The sequence below is a fragment of the Microcaecilia unicolor genome, chromosome 10 (assembly GCF_901765095.1).
Source record: "Microcaecilia unicolor chromosome 10, aMicUni1.1, whole genome shotgun sequence".
NCBI lineage: Eukaryota > Metazoa > Chordata > Amphibia > Gymnophiona > Siphonopidae > Microcaecilia > Microcaecilia unicolor.
In genome coordinates, this window is record NC_044040.1 from 169763419 (window position 1) to 169782349 (window position 18931).

An 18931-nucleotide genomic window follows, 5' to 3' on the forward strand; every position below is an offset into this window, starting at 1 on the left:
TCATGATTGGATTTTTTGTGAGATATTTGCATACATTCTGGCAGTGACAGAATCCATGCCATCAGGAAAAAAAAGACAATTTAAAAAACAAATAGTGTGTTATGTGTACCAATCATACAGCAAAAGGAGCAACCTTATCTGGGAGGCTTTCAATGGCAATTACAAAAATGCTCTAAATTAGAACAGGGATAATCAAACTGTATTAATGTAAATTCCAAATCTTAAAAAACCTTTTTTAAGATTTGGAAATTACAAAAATGCTGAAATCATTTACTCTCTAGCTTTAGTCATGATTTGATTAATATTACTCCCTGATACACTGAAATACTTCTACAGTATCTGAAACCAGGCAGTATTTTTTTTTTGTTAGATATCTTATAGATGTTTATAAACAGACCACAAGATAATTATCTCCTGTAGCATATGTCCTCATACAGCACTGATCAATAATGTGGGTTGTTTCCAATATGGTCTTACTAGTAGAACTAGAAAGATGGCTAGATTTTCCATCTCTTCTAATTTTTGCAAATGTGATTTAGGAAAATCAAAAACCAACAAAAATAGGGTTGAAAAAAATACAAACAAACCTGTTCAACTGTGTGGAATTATCTACGAGAAATCAATTTAAACCATGGTTCACCATGTGCTTTTCCTATTTATATCAAGTATTTTTCATAGTACATTATGAAGTCTCACCAGACATCTAAATTAAGACTCTTTGGAAAAACAGTACAAGTTCTGCCAATTTGTTAGTTTATTGGATACATCACATTAGTCTCTTGCTTTGTAACATTCGGTCACAACCAGGTTCAGTTAAAATGTATTTCATAGAAAAACATCTCCAAATTAAAGTTAAAATAAGAAAATATAAATTACACTATCTCTTGGCTAATCTGTCAAATAGATTAGTCAAGAATTGATGTTACGTTCAACTGCTTAGACGAAGGAACTATGGGTGACCGCCTGAGATACCACACATTATTTTGTCCAGTGTTATGTCATGACTTCCAACATGTGCTGAAGTAAAGCGGAGTGCAGAGTGCAAAAACTTTCCACCATAAAAAAAAATCTTTCATTAACAGTGGAGAAACAATGACAACAAAAATGACATTTTTCAAATATACTCTACTGTGTTTGTTTCATACATACAATGATTAGTCCCACTGAATTCTCCTGTTGCTTCCTCAACCTTTCCAGAAATGCAAACTGTTCTTTAATAGCTTAATGCATATTTACATCAAGACATGCAAAGTTAAGGTACCACAGGATATTTTACTACAGAGTTAAAGAAAATAAATACAACTGAGCCATTTAACGTCCCGGTCATGTTATAATTTGATACTGTTTTTTGAATGATGTTCCGTGTGTGTGAAATATAACACAGAATATAGTTCAGACAGAGTTCCTAGAGGGGGGTTTGTTTTTTACATTTCTAGCTACCTTCATGAACCCTACAGATAAATAACGTGAGCTTTAGCGTCGAAACCAAAGCCAGCTGTTGAGTAGCCAAAAAGCCACAGTAATAGAGTACATGATCATTTCTCTTTTGGCACGTTCTTTATTTTCTTCTTCCAGAAGAAGCAAGCGACGATTTAGTTTGATTATCTACGAAAAAGGAATCAAAGTTTATATTTTAGTGCATGTTTACAACTGTAAATCAGATTTCTGTGACAATGCACATGCTAAGGACCATGTTTACTAAGCCATGCTGTAGGCATGCTAACTTTTTAGCACGTGCTAATGCCTATGGGTGTCTCTAGCATTAGCGCATGCTAATTTTTAGCATGCACTAAAAAGGTAGCATGCCTACAGCGTGGCTTAGAACAGGGCCCTTAGTTTTCAACCTAACCAGATGCAGCTCTGGTCTCCATGTTGTTTCCAAAACCTCCCTATTGCAGCTAAGATTCACCAGATCCCAAAGAAGGGACTGTTTTTAATTGCAGACAAACAGTTTAATGCCAAATTGACTATAAAGTAGATCTGAACATTTTCTGCTTCTTTGCAAATTAAATAAAATAATACCAAACGGAAGAGAATTAAGTCTCTAATTTTGTTTCTTTTACTAAAGAAATTATAGCAATATAATATAAGATAGAAAATCCTGATGTATTTAAACTCATCTAGAAGAACTAAGTTACAAACCTGTCTTCTTAAGGAAGTGGCATCCACAACAGTCATGTCATCAGGTGTTACTTCAAGCATGGAATCTACATTTGAGAGCCCATATCTGAATGAGGCAAAAGTACAATATGTAATAAAGGTCAGAAAATATGCTGCTTGATTACCACTAATATTTCTGTAAAGACCACCGACCTTACCAGAAAATTAGCATATCGTTCACATCCAAACAGACGGTGAAAGATTAGAGCGTATAGTCTGCATCATTGCATGAGTACTAGAGACCTCCAAATCAGCAGTGAGCAAACCTTTTAAGCTGCAGCCCTCTTTCCATCCATGCAAACAGCCCTCTCTATCTATTCATTCCTCTCTCTACCCCCAATCTTCTTTATATTCTTACCCCTGCTTATATATCTATATCTATATATATATATATATATATAATGTCCTGGTATGCACACACATACATATCCAAACCTCCCCTAGCTCATTTTTTCACACCCCAACCCCTCAGCCATTCCATCACATACCCCTATTTCCAAACACCAATTTTCACATAACTCTCTCAGGCAATGGCCTCTTCTACTGTCAAGGATGACAATTTATAGGAAATATGACACCCACTGGATTCTTCTTTAGTCCAAAAAAAAAAAAACATTATTTAGAAAGAAAGAAAGACAAACTTTAGCCATAGGGAACGTGCAGCCTTCAACCCTTTTGGATTTAGCTTATAACACTTTTTTTTTTCAGTTGAAGCTCAAGGTGAGTTTCATTCAAATGCAGTAGATAATTTCCTGTCCCTGGAGGGCTTTCAACCTGAAGTAATGGAGGGTTAAGTTACTGCTCAAGGATCCACAGTGGGACTTGAACCAGGCTTCCCTGGTTCTTAGCCTGCTGCTTGTCATTAGACTACTCCTCCACTCATATAACAATAATCCAGTCTGCATGTATGGAGTCTCATCTAATTGGATTCTTGCTACTAAAGGTTTGCAATCAGCCAGAACAGGCTCAACAATGAGAGGTAAAGGCTGCACAGTCTCTATGGTTTGAAACAGTCTCTTACCCAATGGATTGCAAATCACTCATGATCTCATGTCCAACCTCAATTACAGTGTGACTCCCTGTGATCATGAGCAAATCACTTAACCCTCCATTGTCCTGGGTACAAAAACTTAGATTGTGAACCCACAAGGGACAAAGAAAGTACCTGCATATAATAAATGTAAACCACTTTGCTTGTACCACAGAAAGGCGGTATATCAAATCCATGATCCTTTTCTCAGGCTCCATTTGCATCCAGTAACTTTAGCTATGTTCTGTCAAAAGCATGATCCGTGGCATGACAAAGCATCATTTTTGGCTGCTGCCTCATCGCCTCCAAAAAGATGAAGCCAGAATGGACACACAGCCATGGCCCATACTGTCACAATACTCTGTTCCTCCTTCACAGTGCCACTAGGCTGCTGTGCTGCACAGTTCTGCTCAATACCATCCACAGCAGCCTGGAAAGTGAAGCAGAGGACATGAAAAACTTTCTCTAGATGCAAATGTGAATTAGGAATGTTCTCTAAGAGTTTCCTGGAGAGCTGTAACTAAAAAACCACTAGAAAAGCAAATCTCAGTGGGTAGGAGTATGATTAGTACAATATAGAAGGCATTTCAAGTTTACCACCAGTGCTGTCACTGGAAGACAGGAAGAGTGAAGTCCACTGGCTAGAGAAAGATTACCACTTTATAGATCTCTGGGAAATTTCCTGCCAAATGTTTAGAGAAAGTAAAGAGCAATGGTGCTCATTTGGGAACAAATCACTAAGCCATAAGTGCTGCTGAATGGATACAGGTAACCTACTTTTTGATGTAACAGCCTTTATTAGAAAAAGATGGAAGGAGGACATTACAAGTGAAAAACTCAAATTATTAACTACTGAGTCACCTTTCAGAGCTGAAACTAAAGAATATATAACTGATTATAACCTACATTCTATTAAAAACAAACTGTTTAAAGGTTTTGTCCATTCCATAAGAAATTGTGGATGGCTTCAAATCTGCTTGTATCTACTGCAACACAATTGTCCTTGAGTTAGTTCTACAATAAAGTCACCCTTGAGGGCACAGAAATCTGATGGTATTCTGTTTTGTCTATATGGTTTTATGGCACGAAATGAGGCCTTAGAGCTGCGCCTTTCTTCCTACGGAAAGAACCATCTCCCCTTGGCAGCTACTCATCTTTATGGAATTTGTTTTAGGACTTAATGTCCTCCAATTACACCTGCAGTAGCACAATTGCCAGACAGTCATAGGTTTCTGTGGCAACTTGGGAGCAGCTCTTCATAAAGTAATGGAATTTCCAGTGTGCCACAGAAATCCAATTTTTCCTTTCTAAAAAACATCATGGCTTAGGCTACTTGAAATTGCTTTACATCTCTTTCTGGGACATGCTCGAGTCCATCCCAGTTCTTCCTCACTCCCCTTCTCAGCACTGTTTCTTCACTGTGCTGGCAGACATAGGAAAAGATGGACACAGTTGCTCCTTAATGCGTTCTTTACTGCTACCCAAATACCACATAACTGGAGAATGACATGAGGTCAAAGTTTGTCCTCCTCACCCTATCCCTGCAAGCTCCCCATCCCTGCAAACTCAAACTCCATCCCCTCTTGCACACGACAAAACCACAGCTTTCATCATCCACGTGGATGACAAATGCCTTCCACACTGCACTAGTTGTACCATTTTCGATAAAAGACAGACTGCTTGCTTTATGTATGAATGAGATTTTGTACTGTCGCGGGGACAGGGTGGGGATGGGGACAAACTTTTCCCTACGTCATTCTCTACACGTACCTGAAATCTTTGGATGTAGCAGGTGGTTTTGCTTGGTTGATAATTTCAAATAGGTTTGTTCTATACAAATCAGGCCAAAGGTGAATCTCAGTCTTAAGTCATGGAATATTGGATACAGTCTATCAAATTTGCTAATGAACTTCTTAATACTTGCTTTGTACCATATGGCAGATTCACTCTGGAGCTCATAAGGTATATTGTAAACAGGCAATATATTGAGGCTGACATCTGTTTTCAGTCCAAGAGTTCACTTAAGTTCAGCAAGATCTGCCAGTCAAGTTGCTTGAACTTGGATATCTTTCAAACTGCATGCACATACATATATAAATATATACATACATACACAAAAGTAATCTATCTACTTCCAAAGCTCTGAATTACAATTTATATTACATTAAATTCCTATGCATGTTCTAAGAAAAAGAAGAACTTCCTATTAAATCTACAGCTTGAGTCTCCTCTGTGATAATTATGTTCAGACTGAAATAACCAGATTGTCCCATCTAGTGAAGTTAGGGAGTGGGTTGGCTCTCCAATAGACCACCAGGCCTGTTATTAGGAAGGCCAGGCCTATCCTGGCTCAGCTGGGGACCCTCCAGGTAGGCTGGGCCACCAGGGAATTTTTGGACAGGAAAAAGGAAGGGAGGTTAGGGGGCGGTCCACTGGGTACATTTTTTTGTCTTTTAATTAGGATAGGAAGGGAGAGGGCGTGTCAGGTCATCATAGTCGCCACATCAGTAAAAACATGCATAGTAATTCTAAAAATATTCTGAATGATAGTCATTACTCTCCAGTTTACCAAAAAGCCATAGAGTGGTGCAGCATCAGAGATGGCAGCAAATATTAGCCAAGTATGTAAAGTCCATGTGTATCACACAAACAAATAAATTTTACCTGGTATTGTCATGATGAGGATTAGAGGAAGTGGCAGCAGTTGAACCACCGCGCAGCGCTGGCCTAAGGCAGATTTTTGCAGAAAGGAGACAAGAGGAAAGAGTTGGGAAAGAAGATAGAGGAGAGAGAGCAAGCAGGTTATAAGAACAACCACAACAGGGACAAAGAAAAATGTCAGCATTTTCTATGGCATACTATTTCAAAGCTATTTCATTGTATTTTCAACTGTACCCCAATTACAACCATCATGAAAGTTTTCAATCCACAAACAGAAGTGCAAAATAATCAACAGCAGCCTTTCTGTCTACATCAGCGGTTCCCAAACCTGATCCTGGAGGCACCACAGTTAGTCAGGTTTTGGGGATATCCACAATAAATATTCATGACAAAGATTTGCATGCAGTGGAAGCAGTGTATACAAATATCTTTCATGAACATACATTAAATATTCATGAATATCCCAAAAACCTGACTAGCTGGGGTGCGCCTCCAGGACCAGGATTTGGAACCACTGGTCTACATGCTTAAATTATCCAGAACATCAGTAAACAAAGAAAACAATCCATTAATTCTACCAGATATATCGGTCCAGTTTTGGAATATAAATAAAATGGCCAATACTTAAAAGCATTTATCCAGGTAGTAGCAACTGATAGTCGGATAAATGCTGTTGAGATAGATATTCAATGGCATGATCCAGTGGTCAAATATTGTCCCCATTAGTATTTTTTACCCAAGGTGACATGTACTTTAATAAACACTGATCACTGCAGGCTCAGTATCGGGGTGGGGGTGGGAGAGAGAGATTAGTTTATTTAGCATACTGCCTACATATACTGTAACATATCTAGATGGTTTACAAAGACTTATTAAAGGATATCACAGCTATACATAATGGGAGAATAATCCTGAGAGGACAATTTATAGAAGTGTATAAGAAATAGGAATACCAATAACAAAAAGCAAGCATGCAGTAATTAAAGTAAGGGTGGCCATAATTTATGACAACATAGAAAGAAAGCATCATTCTTTCAATAACAGGTACAAATATCTGCAAAGAGCCCAATTCCTTCTCTAATATGGTTACTAAGATCCTACACTCCTCCGGGTAAATGCTGGTGGAATTCTTCTGCCCATAGGCTAATTGATTCTGCTATAAAAAGTTTGTTATGTTTTCTCCAGATTTGTAAGATTTATGCACACCCTTCAGAACAGAAACATTTTTTTTGCCATAGTGGTCCCCTGCTGAAAAAAATAGGGAAAATTTCTGTTCTGAAGGGTGTGCATAAATTTATGGGTGTATTTGGCACAAACAATACTGCTCATGTTATAAAATTATCCCCATTTTGTCTTTTGAAAGCAGTACAAGCTGTTGATACTTTATACGAAGTACAACGTTATGTTCATTTATAAAGTGATATAAACTAATGCTACACTAAGCAAAATTAAACTAGGCTATGTTTAGTGAAGCACAAAAAACTACAAAGTAGAGTAGCATTACATCCCATTTTAAATTGAATAATGTGGATCCTTACTAATCTCAGCTGTGCATTCTGAGGATGAACATGCAACTCAGTATGATTGCAACCGCAAGAAAAATACTAAAGCTAAAAAGTGCACAAAGCTGTTGAAATTTACACTCTCTCTGTCCAGCATACATATCTGGAGCTTCAGTCTGTAAGCATGTTGACTGCTATTTCACATTAAGAACTCTAATTTAGCCCTTTAAGATGGCAAAGGTAAAACAAATACACACCAACAAAAATGAATAAAGCTGTAGTTCATAACTGTTCACTCTGAATTATAGTAACATAGTAACACAGTAAACAACAGCAGATAAAGACCTGAACGGTCCATCCAGTCTGCCCAACAAGATAAACTCATTTTACATGGTATGTAATACTTTATATGTATATCAGAGTTTGATTTGTCCCTGCCTTTCTCAGGGCACAGACCATAGAAGTCCGCCCTGCACCGGTTTTATTCTCCAAATACCGGCGTCGCCACCCAGTGTCCCCTAAGGTTCCATAGATCCATTCCTTCTAAACAGGATTCCTTTGTGTTTATCCCACACATGTTTGAATTCCATTACCATTTTCATCTCCACCACCTCCCGTGGGAGGGCATTCCACATATCCACCACCCTCTCCGTGAAAAAATACTTCCTGACATTACTCCTGAGTCTGCCCCCCCCTGCAACCTCAATTCATGTCCTCTAGTTCTACCACCTTCTCGTCTCTGGAAAAGGTTCATATGCGGATTAATACCTTTCAAATATTTGACCATCTGTATCATGTCACCCGTTTCTCCTTTCCTCCAAGGTATACATGTTCAGGTCGGCAAGTCTCTCCTCGTACGGTTTGCAACGCAAATCCCATACCATTTTCGTACCTTTTCTTTGCCCGCTTCAAGTCTTTTTACATCTTTAGCCAGATACGGCCTCCAAAACTGAACACAATACTCCAAGTGGGGCCTCACCAACGACTTGTAGAGGGGCATCAACACCTCCTTTCTTCTGCTGGTTATACCCCTCTCTATGCAGCCTAGCATCCTTCTAGCCATGGCCGTCGCCTTGTTACATTTTTTCTTCACCTTCATAGCGTCCGACACCAACACCCCAAGGTCTCTCTCCTGAGTTGAGCTTGCTAATCTCCCCCCTCCTATTTGGTATCTCTCTTTTGGGTTTCTACACCCCAAATGCATCACTCTGCATTTCTTGGCATTAAATTTTAACTGCCACACCCTCGACCATTCTTTTAACTTTCGGAGATCCCTTCTCATCGTTTCTACTCCCTCCAGGGTTTCCACTCTATTGGCTATCTTCGTGTCATCCGCAAAAAGGCAAACCTTTCCTTCCAACCCTTCAGCAATATCTCTCACAAATATATTAAACAAAATGGGCCCCAGCACCGACCCCTGAGGAACCCCACTGCTCACCATCCTTTCCTCTGAGCGGATTCCATGTACCACCATCCTCTGCCACCTGTCAGTCAACCAGTTTTCTATCCCGTTCACCACTTTCGGTCCTACGTTCAGCCCTTTCAGCTTATTCACGAGTCTTCTGTGGGGAACCGTATCAAAGGCTTTGCTGAAATCCAAGTAGATTACATCTATTGCATGGCCTTCATCCATTTCTTTTCTCACCCAAAGAAATCAATGAGATTCGTTTGGCAGGATTTTACTTTGGTAAAGCCATGTTGCCTCGGGTCCTGTAACCCGCTGGCTTCTAGAAAGTTAACTATCCTTTCTTTCAGCAGTGACTCCATTATTTTTCCTACCACCGACGTGAGACTTACCGGTCCGTAGTTTCCCACTTCTTCCCTGTCTCCACTTTTGTGAAGACAGACCACATCTGCTTGTCCTCCAATCTCGCAGAACCTCTCCCATCTCTAAAGATCTATTAAATAAATCGGTCCCGCCAGGATCTCCCTGAGCTCCCTCAGTATCCTGGGATGTATCCCATCCAGCCCTATATCTTTGTCCACCTTCAGATTCTCCAGCTGTTTATATACTCTTTCTTCCATAAACGGCGCAGTATCCACTCCATTCCCAAATATTCCTTCAGCAGCCAACCGTGGTCCGTCACCAGGATTTTCCTCCGTGAACACAGAAGAGAATTGTTTAGCACATTCACTTTATCCTCCTCACTTTCCACATAACCACTCATCTTTCAGTCTCGCAATTCCATTCCTATATTTTCTCCTTTCTCCAATATATCTGAAAAAGGTCTTGCCACCTCTCTTTACATCTTTAGCCATTTTTTCTTCCGCTCGCGCTTTCGCTAGCCGTAATTATGAGATAGTTGTAACTCTTGCAGTACTGTTTAGTGCCCAAATGTCTGCAGCTGTAGACAAATGCACCATGTCTACCTCTCCCCATTAGTTCTCTTTATCCATGACTGGGGAGGTGGGGGCTCATCCCTGCAGCTCCCCCAAACCACCTGCCTTTCTCCATCTTTGAAAATAACAGTAAGTATCAATAATTTTTTTAAAATTTTGTCACTTCTGATCACCCAGTCAGCTAGTGGATATTTTAAAATATAGTTATTTATTTAAACAGCAAAGTAATCAGCCAATATACAGTAGTACAAAGATAAAATACAAAAGAAACACGTTATAATTCGAAACAGTCGGAAATACACCCAAGTAACCTCTCCCAGTGGACTCTTAAGCAAGAGGGAATACAGAGGCCAGCCCAATCACCATTAAGTTTTGGGTGCCATAAAAAAAATGATATCCCCTATACATATTGCACGCATACAACTAAGCAATCCCACCTCTTTCCAGGACTCCAAAACATAGCAAGTTTACCAGGGTGTTCCCCATTAAGTAAATATATTAGATCAGATTACTTGTCTTCAGGATCTCCAACATTCGAGAAACTAAGACAGAACAGTTGGCCAAAGCAATTTCTGAGATATTACACATGTTTAGTCTGTTTGTTGTGATAAGGACCAAAGCTCAAATTGAGCCAAATGTTGCACTTTACACAACCAGTGCCAATATGACTGCTCTTCAGCTTTCCATCTCTGCAAAATAAGTTTATGCATTGGAAAGACTGCACTCAAGAGAAGTCTTTTTTAATCCCTAGACATTCTCTCAAGATCTGCCCAATGTCCTAACAGCAATAACTTGTAAGACCAGTCTACTTTCCCTTCTATTACTGATTCAATCTGGGCAAAGATGTGCCTCCAGGTTGAAGCAAGAAAAATCTAGGAAGGAATTGAACCCAATTTCCCTATGTACTTTACATCATAGACAACAGTCATCCAGTCACAATTTCACTCGGCACCCATGCACTCTAGTAAGATATGCCCTATGGATGGTTTTATATAAAACTTCATGTAACTCTGCACTAACATGTAACTTACAACCTGCCATCCACAACTTAGCTAATTCCAATCCTGCTATATCAAATCACTAATTAATCTGACCACGTTTGGACCAACACATCCAAAAACACACCTAACTTCCCCAACTGTCTATCCCCATACCATATGGCCAACTTGTTAAAACTTCCAAAGTAAGGATTCAAAGTCCTCTTCTAACTCCTCAGTCATTAAGTCACCACTAGTTCCCTGCTGACATAAAGCACAGTAGTGTCATCCTTGCATATACATGAAAAGCTGCCTATTTCCTTTTAATGTAGTTAAACGAGGGAAAAACCTTGTCCTCCAGTCTGAGTAAATCTGTCTGTCTCTGATATCCTTTTTGTGTCCATAGTTGAACTCCTAGCACAGAGGCCTGGCTCAAAGTCAGGATTACCAACCAGCACAAGGAAAGGAGATATTTTTTCCAAAACCTTCTCCACCAATACCATGCTTTATGGAATGGCAATACAATGAAGGAGGCATCAGTGCACCACTTTTTACAACCAGTGGTATGCAATAAGGTTAGGAGAGTCCAGGTCCACTGCTAAAATAACAGATATCCACAGGAAAAAAAACTTCACCAAGTGACTATATAATTCATTGACCCAATGCAAGTCCTGCCACATTATACATCTGCAGATCTGGAGTCCTTAACCCTGTCCTTAGGAAAAAACAAGTTTACCATACCCAATTTGTGTGCCCTCTCCCTCTGCAAGAAATGTCTTTTAAACCATCTCTCATCCTTCTCTGTAATCCAAAATGGAATCTGCAAAGGATACAAAAGCTTGGGCAATGCTACCATTTTAAATAAACAATTCCTTCCTATTGAAGATCGAGGTAAATCCTTCCACTTCTCAAATTATTTTTTAATACTATCTATCTACTATATTCAATTTATACAACCTCTTTGCATTGCCACAAATGTAAATCCCCAAGTATTTGAGATACCCCCCAGGCCAGCCTTAACAGAGTCTGCACTGCCCTGAAATTCAAAGGCTTTCATCCTAAAATTTTAGACTTGTCATAATTAATCCAGAGACCTGCAAAGGTGCCAAACTGATCAATGAGCTGGATTACCCTAACCAAGTCTCTAGTGGGATTACTCAGGCAAAGTAGCACGTTGTCTGCAAAGATGAATTGTTTAGTACATAAGTATTGCCATACTGGGACAGACCAAAGGTCCATCAAGCCCAGCATCCTGTTTCCAACAGTGGCCAATCCAGGTCACAAATACCTGGCAAGATCCCAAAAAAGTACAAAACATTTTATACTGCTTATCCAAGAAATAGTGGATTTTCTCCAAGTCCATTTAATAATGGTCAATGGACTTTTCCTTTAAGAAGCTGTCCAAACCTTTTTTAAACTCCGCTAAGCTAAATCACCTTTACCACATTCTCTAGCAACAAATTCCAGAGTTTAATTAAACTCTGAGTGAAGAAACATTTTCTCTGATTCATTTTAAATTTACTACATTGTAGCTTCATTGCATGCCCCCTAGTCCTAGTATTTTTGGAAAGCGTAAACAGACACTTCACATCTACTCGTTCAACTCCACTCATTATTTTATAGACCTCTATCATACCTCCCCCTCAGCCGCCTTTTCTCCAAGCTGAAGAGCCCTAGCCACTTTAGCCTTTCCTCATAGGGAAGTTGTCCCATCCCCTTTATCATTTTCGTCGCCCTTCTCTGTACCTTTTCTAATTCCACAATATCTTTTATGAGATGCAGCGACCAGAATTGAACACAATATTCGAGGTGCGGTCACACCATGGAGTGATACAAAGGCATTATAATGTTCTCATTTTTGTTTTCCACTCCTTTCCTAATAGTACCTAACATTCTATTTGCTTTCTTAGCCGCAGCAGCACAATGAGCAGAAGGTCTAAACATATCATAAACGATGACACCTAGATCCCTTTCTTGGTCGGTGACTCCTAACTTAGAACCTTGCATGACATAGCTGTAATTCGGGTTCCTCTTTCCCACATGCATCACTTTGCACTTGCTCACATTAAAGTTCATCTGCCATTTAGACGCCTAGTTACCCAGCCTCATAAGGTCCTCTTGTAATTTTTCACAATCCTCCCGCGATTTAACGACTTTGAATAACTTTGTGTCATCAGCAAATTTAATTACCTCACTAGTAACTCCCATCTCTAGGTCATTTATAAATATGTTAAAAAGCAATGGTCCCAGCACAGACCCCTGGGGAACTCCACTAACTACCCTTCTCCATTGAGAATACTGACCATTTAACCCTACTCTCTGTTTTCTTTTAACCAGTTTTTAATCCACAATAGAACACTACCTCCTATCCCATGACTCTCCAATTTCCTCTGGAATCTTTCATGAGGTACTTTGTCAAACGCCTTCTGAAAATCCAGATACACAATATCAACTAGCTCACCTTTAACCACGTTTGTTCACCCCTTCAAAAAAATGTAATAGATTGGTGAGGCAAGATTTCCCTTCACTAAATCCATGTTGACTGTCTCATTAATCCATGCTTTTGAATATGCTCTGTAATTTTGCTGTTTATAATAGTCTCTACCATTTTGCCCGGCACAGACGTCAGACTCACCGGTCTATAATTTCCCGGATCTCCCCGGAACCTTTTTTAAAAATCGGCGTCACAAACTGCCCACAGATGAAAGGGTTGGCAAGTCCTTTGATTAGCGCCGGTGAAGGAGCATCGACGCTCTTGGACCTGGAAAAAACAACTCCATCGCTCCCGAATTATTCAACCACCATGTCCAAAGGAGTGGAGGAGTGAGTTAGAGGTATATGCTGAAACGGAGGACATTTACAGCAGAACCCGAATCGGCGGAACCACTCCTAAACACCTATGAGAAATCAACTTGGAGTTTTTGGCTCTGGAAGGCGCTTCGGGACCTAACGGTGGCAGTAAATAGTTACATGGACAATTCAACTGAACCCTTTGAAAGTAAAAAATTGATATAACAAATGATTCTACATGAGCAAGAAGTGGTTATGATAATAGACCAGAAATTTTGAATAATAAAATGAATATTATTATAGATGATTAATATCGAGATTATTGTTTTTCCCAGAGTTCCGGGTATGACTCCTAAAGTTTTCCTCAGAAACATTTCCTCAAATTATTACTTTAAAAGGAGTGAAGCCTGTGAAAACTGGGATTACTTTAATCAGTGGGCTTTTGAATTAGAGACTTAAGTATATGTATTGTTAAATAACTTCTGGTTTTTAAAAGAGAAAGAATGTAATCAGATGTATTATTTCTAACTAATATTGGACAATAAGTATGTTTTTCAATTAAATGATTTCACTATACACCGTATTGGGCTTGAAGAAGCCAACCAGATGATCAATGTGGAATAATGAATTAGACGAGTAATATCTGGGGATAATCAGGTTAATACCACGTTTTGTTTTCTGTTTAATTGATCTCCTTATCTTGTTTCACTCTCCCTATGTAGTGGTCTAAGGAAGAGAATAGAATTACCTGACTGAAATAATTCCTATATATTACTTTCTCTGTATTTCCAGCAAGTTGTTTTATCGCTTGTAAAAATTTAAATGGTCATAAATAAAAAATTTTGAAAATCGGCGTTACATTGGCCACCCTCCATCCAATCTTCCGGCACCACGCTCGATTTTTTTTTTATTCTGGATAAATTACATATTACTAACAATAGCTCCGCAAGTTCATTTTTCAGTTCTAACTGTACTCTGGGATGAATACCATCCGGTCCAGGAGATTTGCTACTCTTCAATTTGTAGAACTGCCCCATTACATCCTCCAGGTTTATAGAGAATTCATTCAGTTTCATCAGCTTCAAATACCATTTCTGGCACCAGTATCTTACCCAAATCTTCCTCGGTGAAGACCGAAGCAAAGAATTTATTTAATCTCTCTGCTATGGCTTTGTCTTCCCCAATCGCCCCTTTTACTCCTCGGTCATCTAGTGGTCCAACTGATTCTTTTGCCGGTTTCCTGCTTTTAATATACCTAAACAAATGTTTACTATGTGTTTTGGCCTCCAACGCAATCTTTTTTTCGAAGTCCCTCTTAGCCTTCCTTATCAGTGCTTTGCAATTGACTTGACATTCCTTATGCTGTTTCTTATTTTCAGTCAGTTCCTTCTTCCATTTTCTGAATGATTTTCTTTTAGCTCTAATAGCTTCCTTCACCTCACTTTTTAACCATGCCGGCTGTCATTTGGTCTTCCGTCCTCCTTTTTTAATATGCGGAATATATTTGGCCTGGGCTTACAGGATGGTATTTTTGAACAGCATACATGCCTAATGTAAATATTTGACCCTCGTAACTGCCCCTCTAAGTTTTTCTTTCACCATTCTTCTCATTTTATCATAGTCTCCTTTTTTAAAGTTAAACACTAACGTATTTGATTTCCTATGTAATATCAAATCTGATCATATTATGATCACTGTTACCAAGTGGCCCCAGCACGATTACCTCCCGCACCAGATTATGCGCTCCACTAAGGACTAGGTCTAGAATTTTTCCTTCTCTCGTTGGCTCCTGTACCAGCTGCTCCATAAAGCAGTCCTTGATTTCGTCAAGGAATTTTACCTCCCTAGCGTGCCCTTTCTGACCTTACCCTTAAACTCGATCAGATTGCTGACTGGCTGTCACCCCATGGGATAAAATTGAATCCAACCAAAATAGAAGTAGTACATTTTACCTGGTATAGTGTCACCCCTGATTTGGATCAGTTTATAACAAAGAGCACCAAATTGTTTCTTAAAAAGTCAGTAAGGGGATTTTTAAGATAAATTTCTTACATTTGATAACATCTTTTAACCAAGCCAGAGATATGGGTATTTTGCCTTGATGCAGATTAATTCATTTCATTCCTTTCTAGATCAGAAGTCCTTAAGGATATTCCTTCATTCATTAGCTCTCTCTCATTTAGGTTACTCATCATGGATTGCCCACTTACACTATCAGATGATTACAGATAATACAAAACATAGCTGGCAGGAGCTAAGAGATACAACAGGTTACCCTTTTACTTTCTCATGAACACTGGCAATCAGTGGCATATTGTATTTTATTTAAAATTCTCATAATTGCATATGTAGCATAGCATATTGGGTCTCCACAATTCCTTGTTAACATACTTATTCATAACATTCCAACACGTGTGTTGCATTCTCTCTCCCCTCTCCTCCAATTATCTCTTCTGGTTGTAACTTCTCATTTGAAGATTCAACTTGTCCATAAGCTATTTTTGCTTTGATGTAGTCGCCCCTGTACTGTGGAATGCTTTACCATTGTATCTCCATGCAGACTTCATTTCACTGATTTAAAAAAGGGTTGAAAACTTATCACTTTACTCTGGCTTTTCCTCCTGACTGACCTAACCTGGTTGTCGGTGATCATGGCACCAATTCCCTTGTCTCACTGTCTCTGTAATGTTTATGTCACTATCCATCCCTCCTTCTTTTTTTTGGTCCTTACACACTTATTTACAAGATATAGTTAAATTTCTTTTTTTGGCAGTTCTATACCTGGCCTCCTTTCCTCCCCCCCTCTATTACTTCTATTTCACCTTTTATTATTCTTAAGATTGTACATCACTTAGATATACTATTGATGGGTGATATAAGAAATAAACCTGAACACTGAACATTTGGTATCAAATAAGTTAGGAGGGCATTCTACATATCCACTCCATGCAAAAAAGTTTCAAGCATACACTTTACACTGTCAAGCAAATAAATTTAGCAAATTTCTGTATGCTAATTGATGTTGACCATAAATGTCCTTAGCACTCACTTATCATTTTCATTTGGTCAAGTGATATCTTGACGTGCCTTTTATTATGTGAAGTTTGCAAAGTATATTTATCATGCTATATATTTGTTACATAATAATTTTATATCTTTATCACAGGCCTGTGAGTGAAGTTTTATTATTGTACACCCAGCCATTTATTTATTATAGAGAAGAGAAAGGGGGGGTGCTGTTATTATGAAACATGGTGTGCCAGTAATGTATCTCATCTTGCTGATTATTTTGAAGAACCATAGAAATGTCACTAATGATATGAATTACAAAGCATGTTTGTCATCTTTATAAGTCTCTCTCCAAATCAGATGCTCATATTATTTCATGCAACAGACAGCAGAGATCTGCAGAACTTTCTGAACATGCGGCCAACACTTACACAATTACCCATATTAAGGGACATACACTAGATCTGCTCTCGCAAAGGTTGGATGATCCCCTCATTATGCAACTGACTGGCATTAATTGGACAGCGGTCCCTTGGTCCGATCATTTTAAGTTGGACTGCTACCTTTCCTGGCTGGTGAAAGGTGCAAAACAGACCCGGGCCCCACAGATGTACCAAACAAGGGGCAAGATAGACCCAAAAGAATTTTGGCCGTTAATCTACAACACAGACTGGTCTATGCATGCAGATTCGAAGGACTTCTTTTTACGCTAGGATGAGACCTGCAGGGGAGTGCTGGACGCAATGGCACCAATTCAAACGCGTGCGTCTAACGAGGCAAAAGGTGCCACCATTGTTTTCTGAGGGCTTCAAAGTGCTCAAGGTCACTTCAAGGAGGCGTGAAAGAGCTTGGAGAAAGCAGAAAGATGACCATAACCTCTTTGCCTGGAAGAACTCTCAGAGAGCATATAAATATGCAAACAGGAAAGCTAAAACATCCTATATAATAATTCTCACCTCCAACATTCTGAGGCTGCCTGGAACCGTGGATCATGATGGAGTAGATAATAGTGATGTCACACAACCCACACCAGATTGGCCAGTAGAAGGGAGAGGGGCGGAGCTACGATACAGGGAGCAACGAATCAGCACAACACGGGGAATGCACAGCAGCAGGAACAGAAGCCTCTCTCACACAGTCACTCTCACATACATTCTCTCAAACATACACAATCAGAGGAAAACCTTGCTAGCGCCCGTTTCCTTTCAAACAGAAACGGGCCTTTTTTACTAGTTGTACTATAAAACAAAAATAGGGCCAGATTACAAGGACATCAGAACACTATACTTCTACGTCAACAAGCTACTAGATCCCACAGCGCTCACCTCCTCATCAACCATCATTCCACCAGCAGATCAGCTTGCCACATTCTTTAAAGATAAAATACTATGTCTCCGGAGATCACTGCCACAGCGCTGTTCCGGAATAGAACAGTTCATCGAAAACCTAGCTCCGGAACCAGAAGGGTGTCCAGTGGATAGGACTCTTTTGTGCTTTTCTACACTTACTGTCAATTCCGTCTCGCAGGACATCCATAGATTTTCAAGTAAATTTTGCTACCTGGACACCTGCCCAAACTATTTCCTTAAAAATGCACCTGCTTGCTTCGTTGCTGATCTAACAGCACCTAAACTTCATGCTAGGCAATGGATTCTTCCCTGACACTCAAGGGAATATACTGCTCACCCCAGTTCCTAAAGATACCAAAAAGGATAGTACTGACCTTGCTATCGCCCCATTGCATCAATACCGTTATTTGTAAAACTAATGGAGAGCATGGTGAACAAACAGCTCACTGAGTACCTGGACAGATTCTCCATATTCAATGAATCGCAATCTGGCTTCCGAGCCCTTCACAGCACTGAAACTGTACTAGTAACACTTCTATCAAGCTTCAAGCAAGAAATAGCACTAGGGGGTAGCATTCTGTTACTGCAATTTGACTTATCAAGTGCTTTTGACATGGTGGACCACGCCATCCTGTTAAGACTTCTCGACTACTTTGGTGTCGGTGGGCATGTCCTAGCCTGGCTAGCCAGTTTCTTAACCACCAGGACCTACCAAGTGAAGTCCAACTCACGGTTATCCTCTCCATGGCACCAAATCTGTGGAGTGCCCCAAGGCTTGCCGCTCTCCCCTACTCTAACGTAATACTAATTCCCCTAGCAGCAGCTCTTTCGAAACTTGGACTCCACCCATTCATCTATGCAGACGATGTCACTATTTACATCCCATTTCGTACAAGCTTCACCGAAATCACTGATGACATCAGCCTTGGAATAAACACCATGCTCACATGGGCCAATGCCTTTAAGTTAAAACTTAACACCGAGAAAACTCACTGCCTCGTTCTTGCCTCTCCCTTTAATAAATTACGACCCACTACCTTATCCGTGCCAGGCTTTACCTTACCCATCTCTGAGAGCCTACATATATTAGGAGTTTCTGTAGATCGGAATTTA

General features: G+C 39.6%; 1 protein-coding gene across 12 annotated transcripts in view; it reads right to left on the reverse strand.

The window, feature by feature from the left end:
* Window positions 1-736: 736 nt before the first annotated feature.
* Window positions 737-18931, reverse strand: part of MFF (mitochondrial fission factor) — a 47547-nt gene continuing 29352 nt past the window's right edge. For 9 of the 12 annotated variants that reach the window (XM_030216621.1, XM_030216617.1, XM_030216618.1 and 6 more), the window contains 3 exons: window positions 5855-5917; window positions 2143-2227; window positions 737-1605 (listed from right to left, as the gene is read on the reverse strand). In XM_030216621.1, coding sequence (XP_030072481.1) covers window positions 1474-1605; window positions 2143-2227; window positions 5855-5917 — 280 coding nt within the window. In that variant the 3' untranslated portion in view covers window positions 737-1473. The remainder of the gene's footprint in view (window positions 1606-2142; window positions 2228-5854; window positions 5918-18931) is intronic. The other 3 variants (XM_030216624.1, XM_030216627.1, XM_030216629.1) reach the window with 1 other exon arrangement.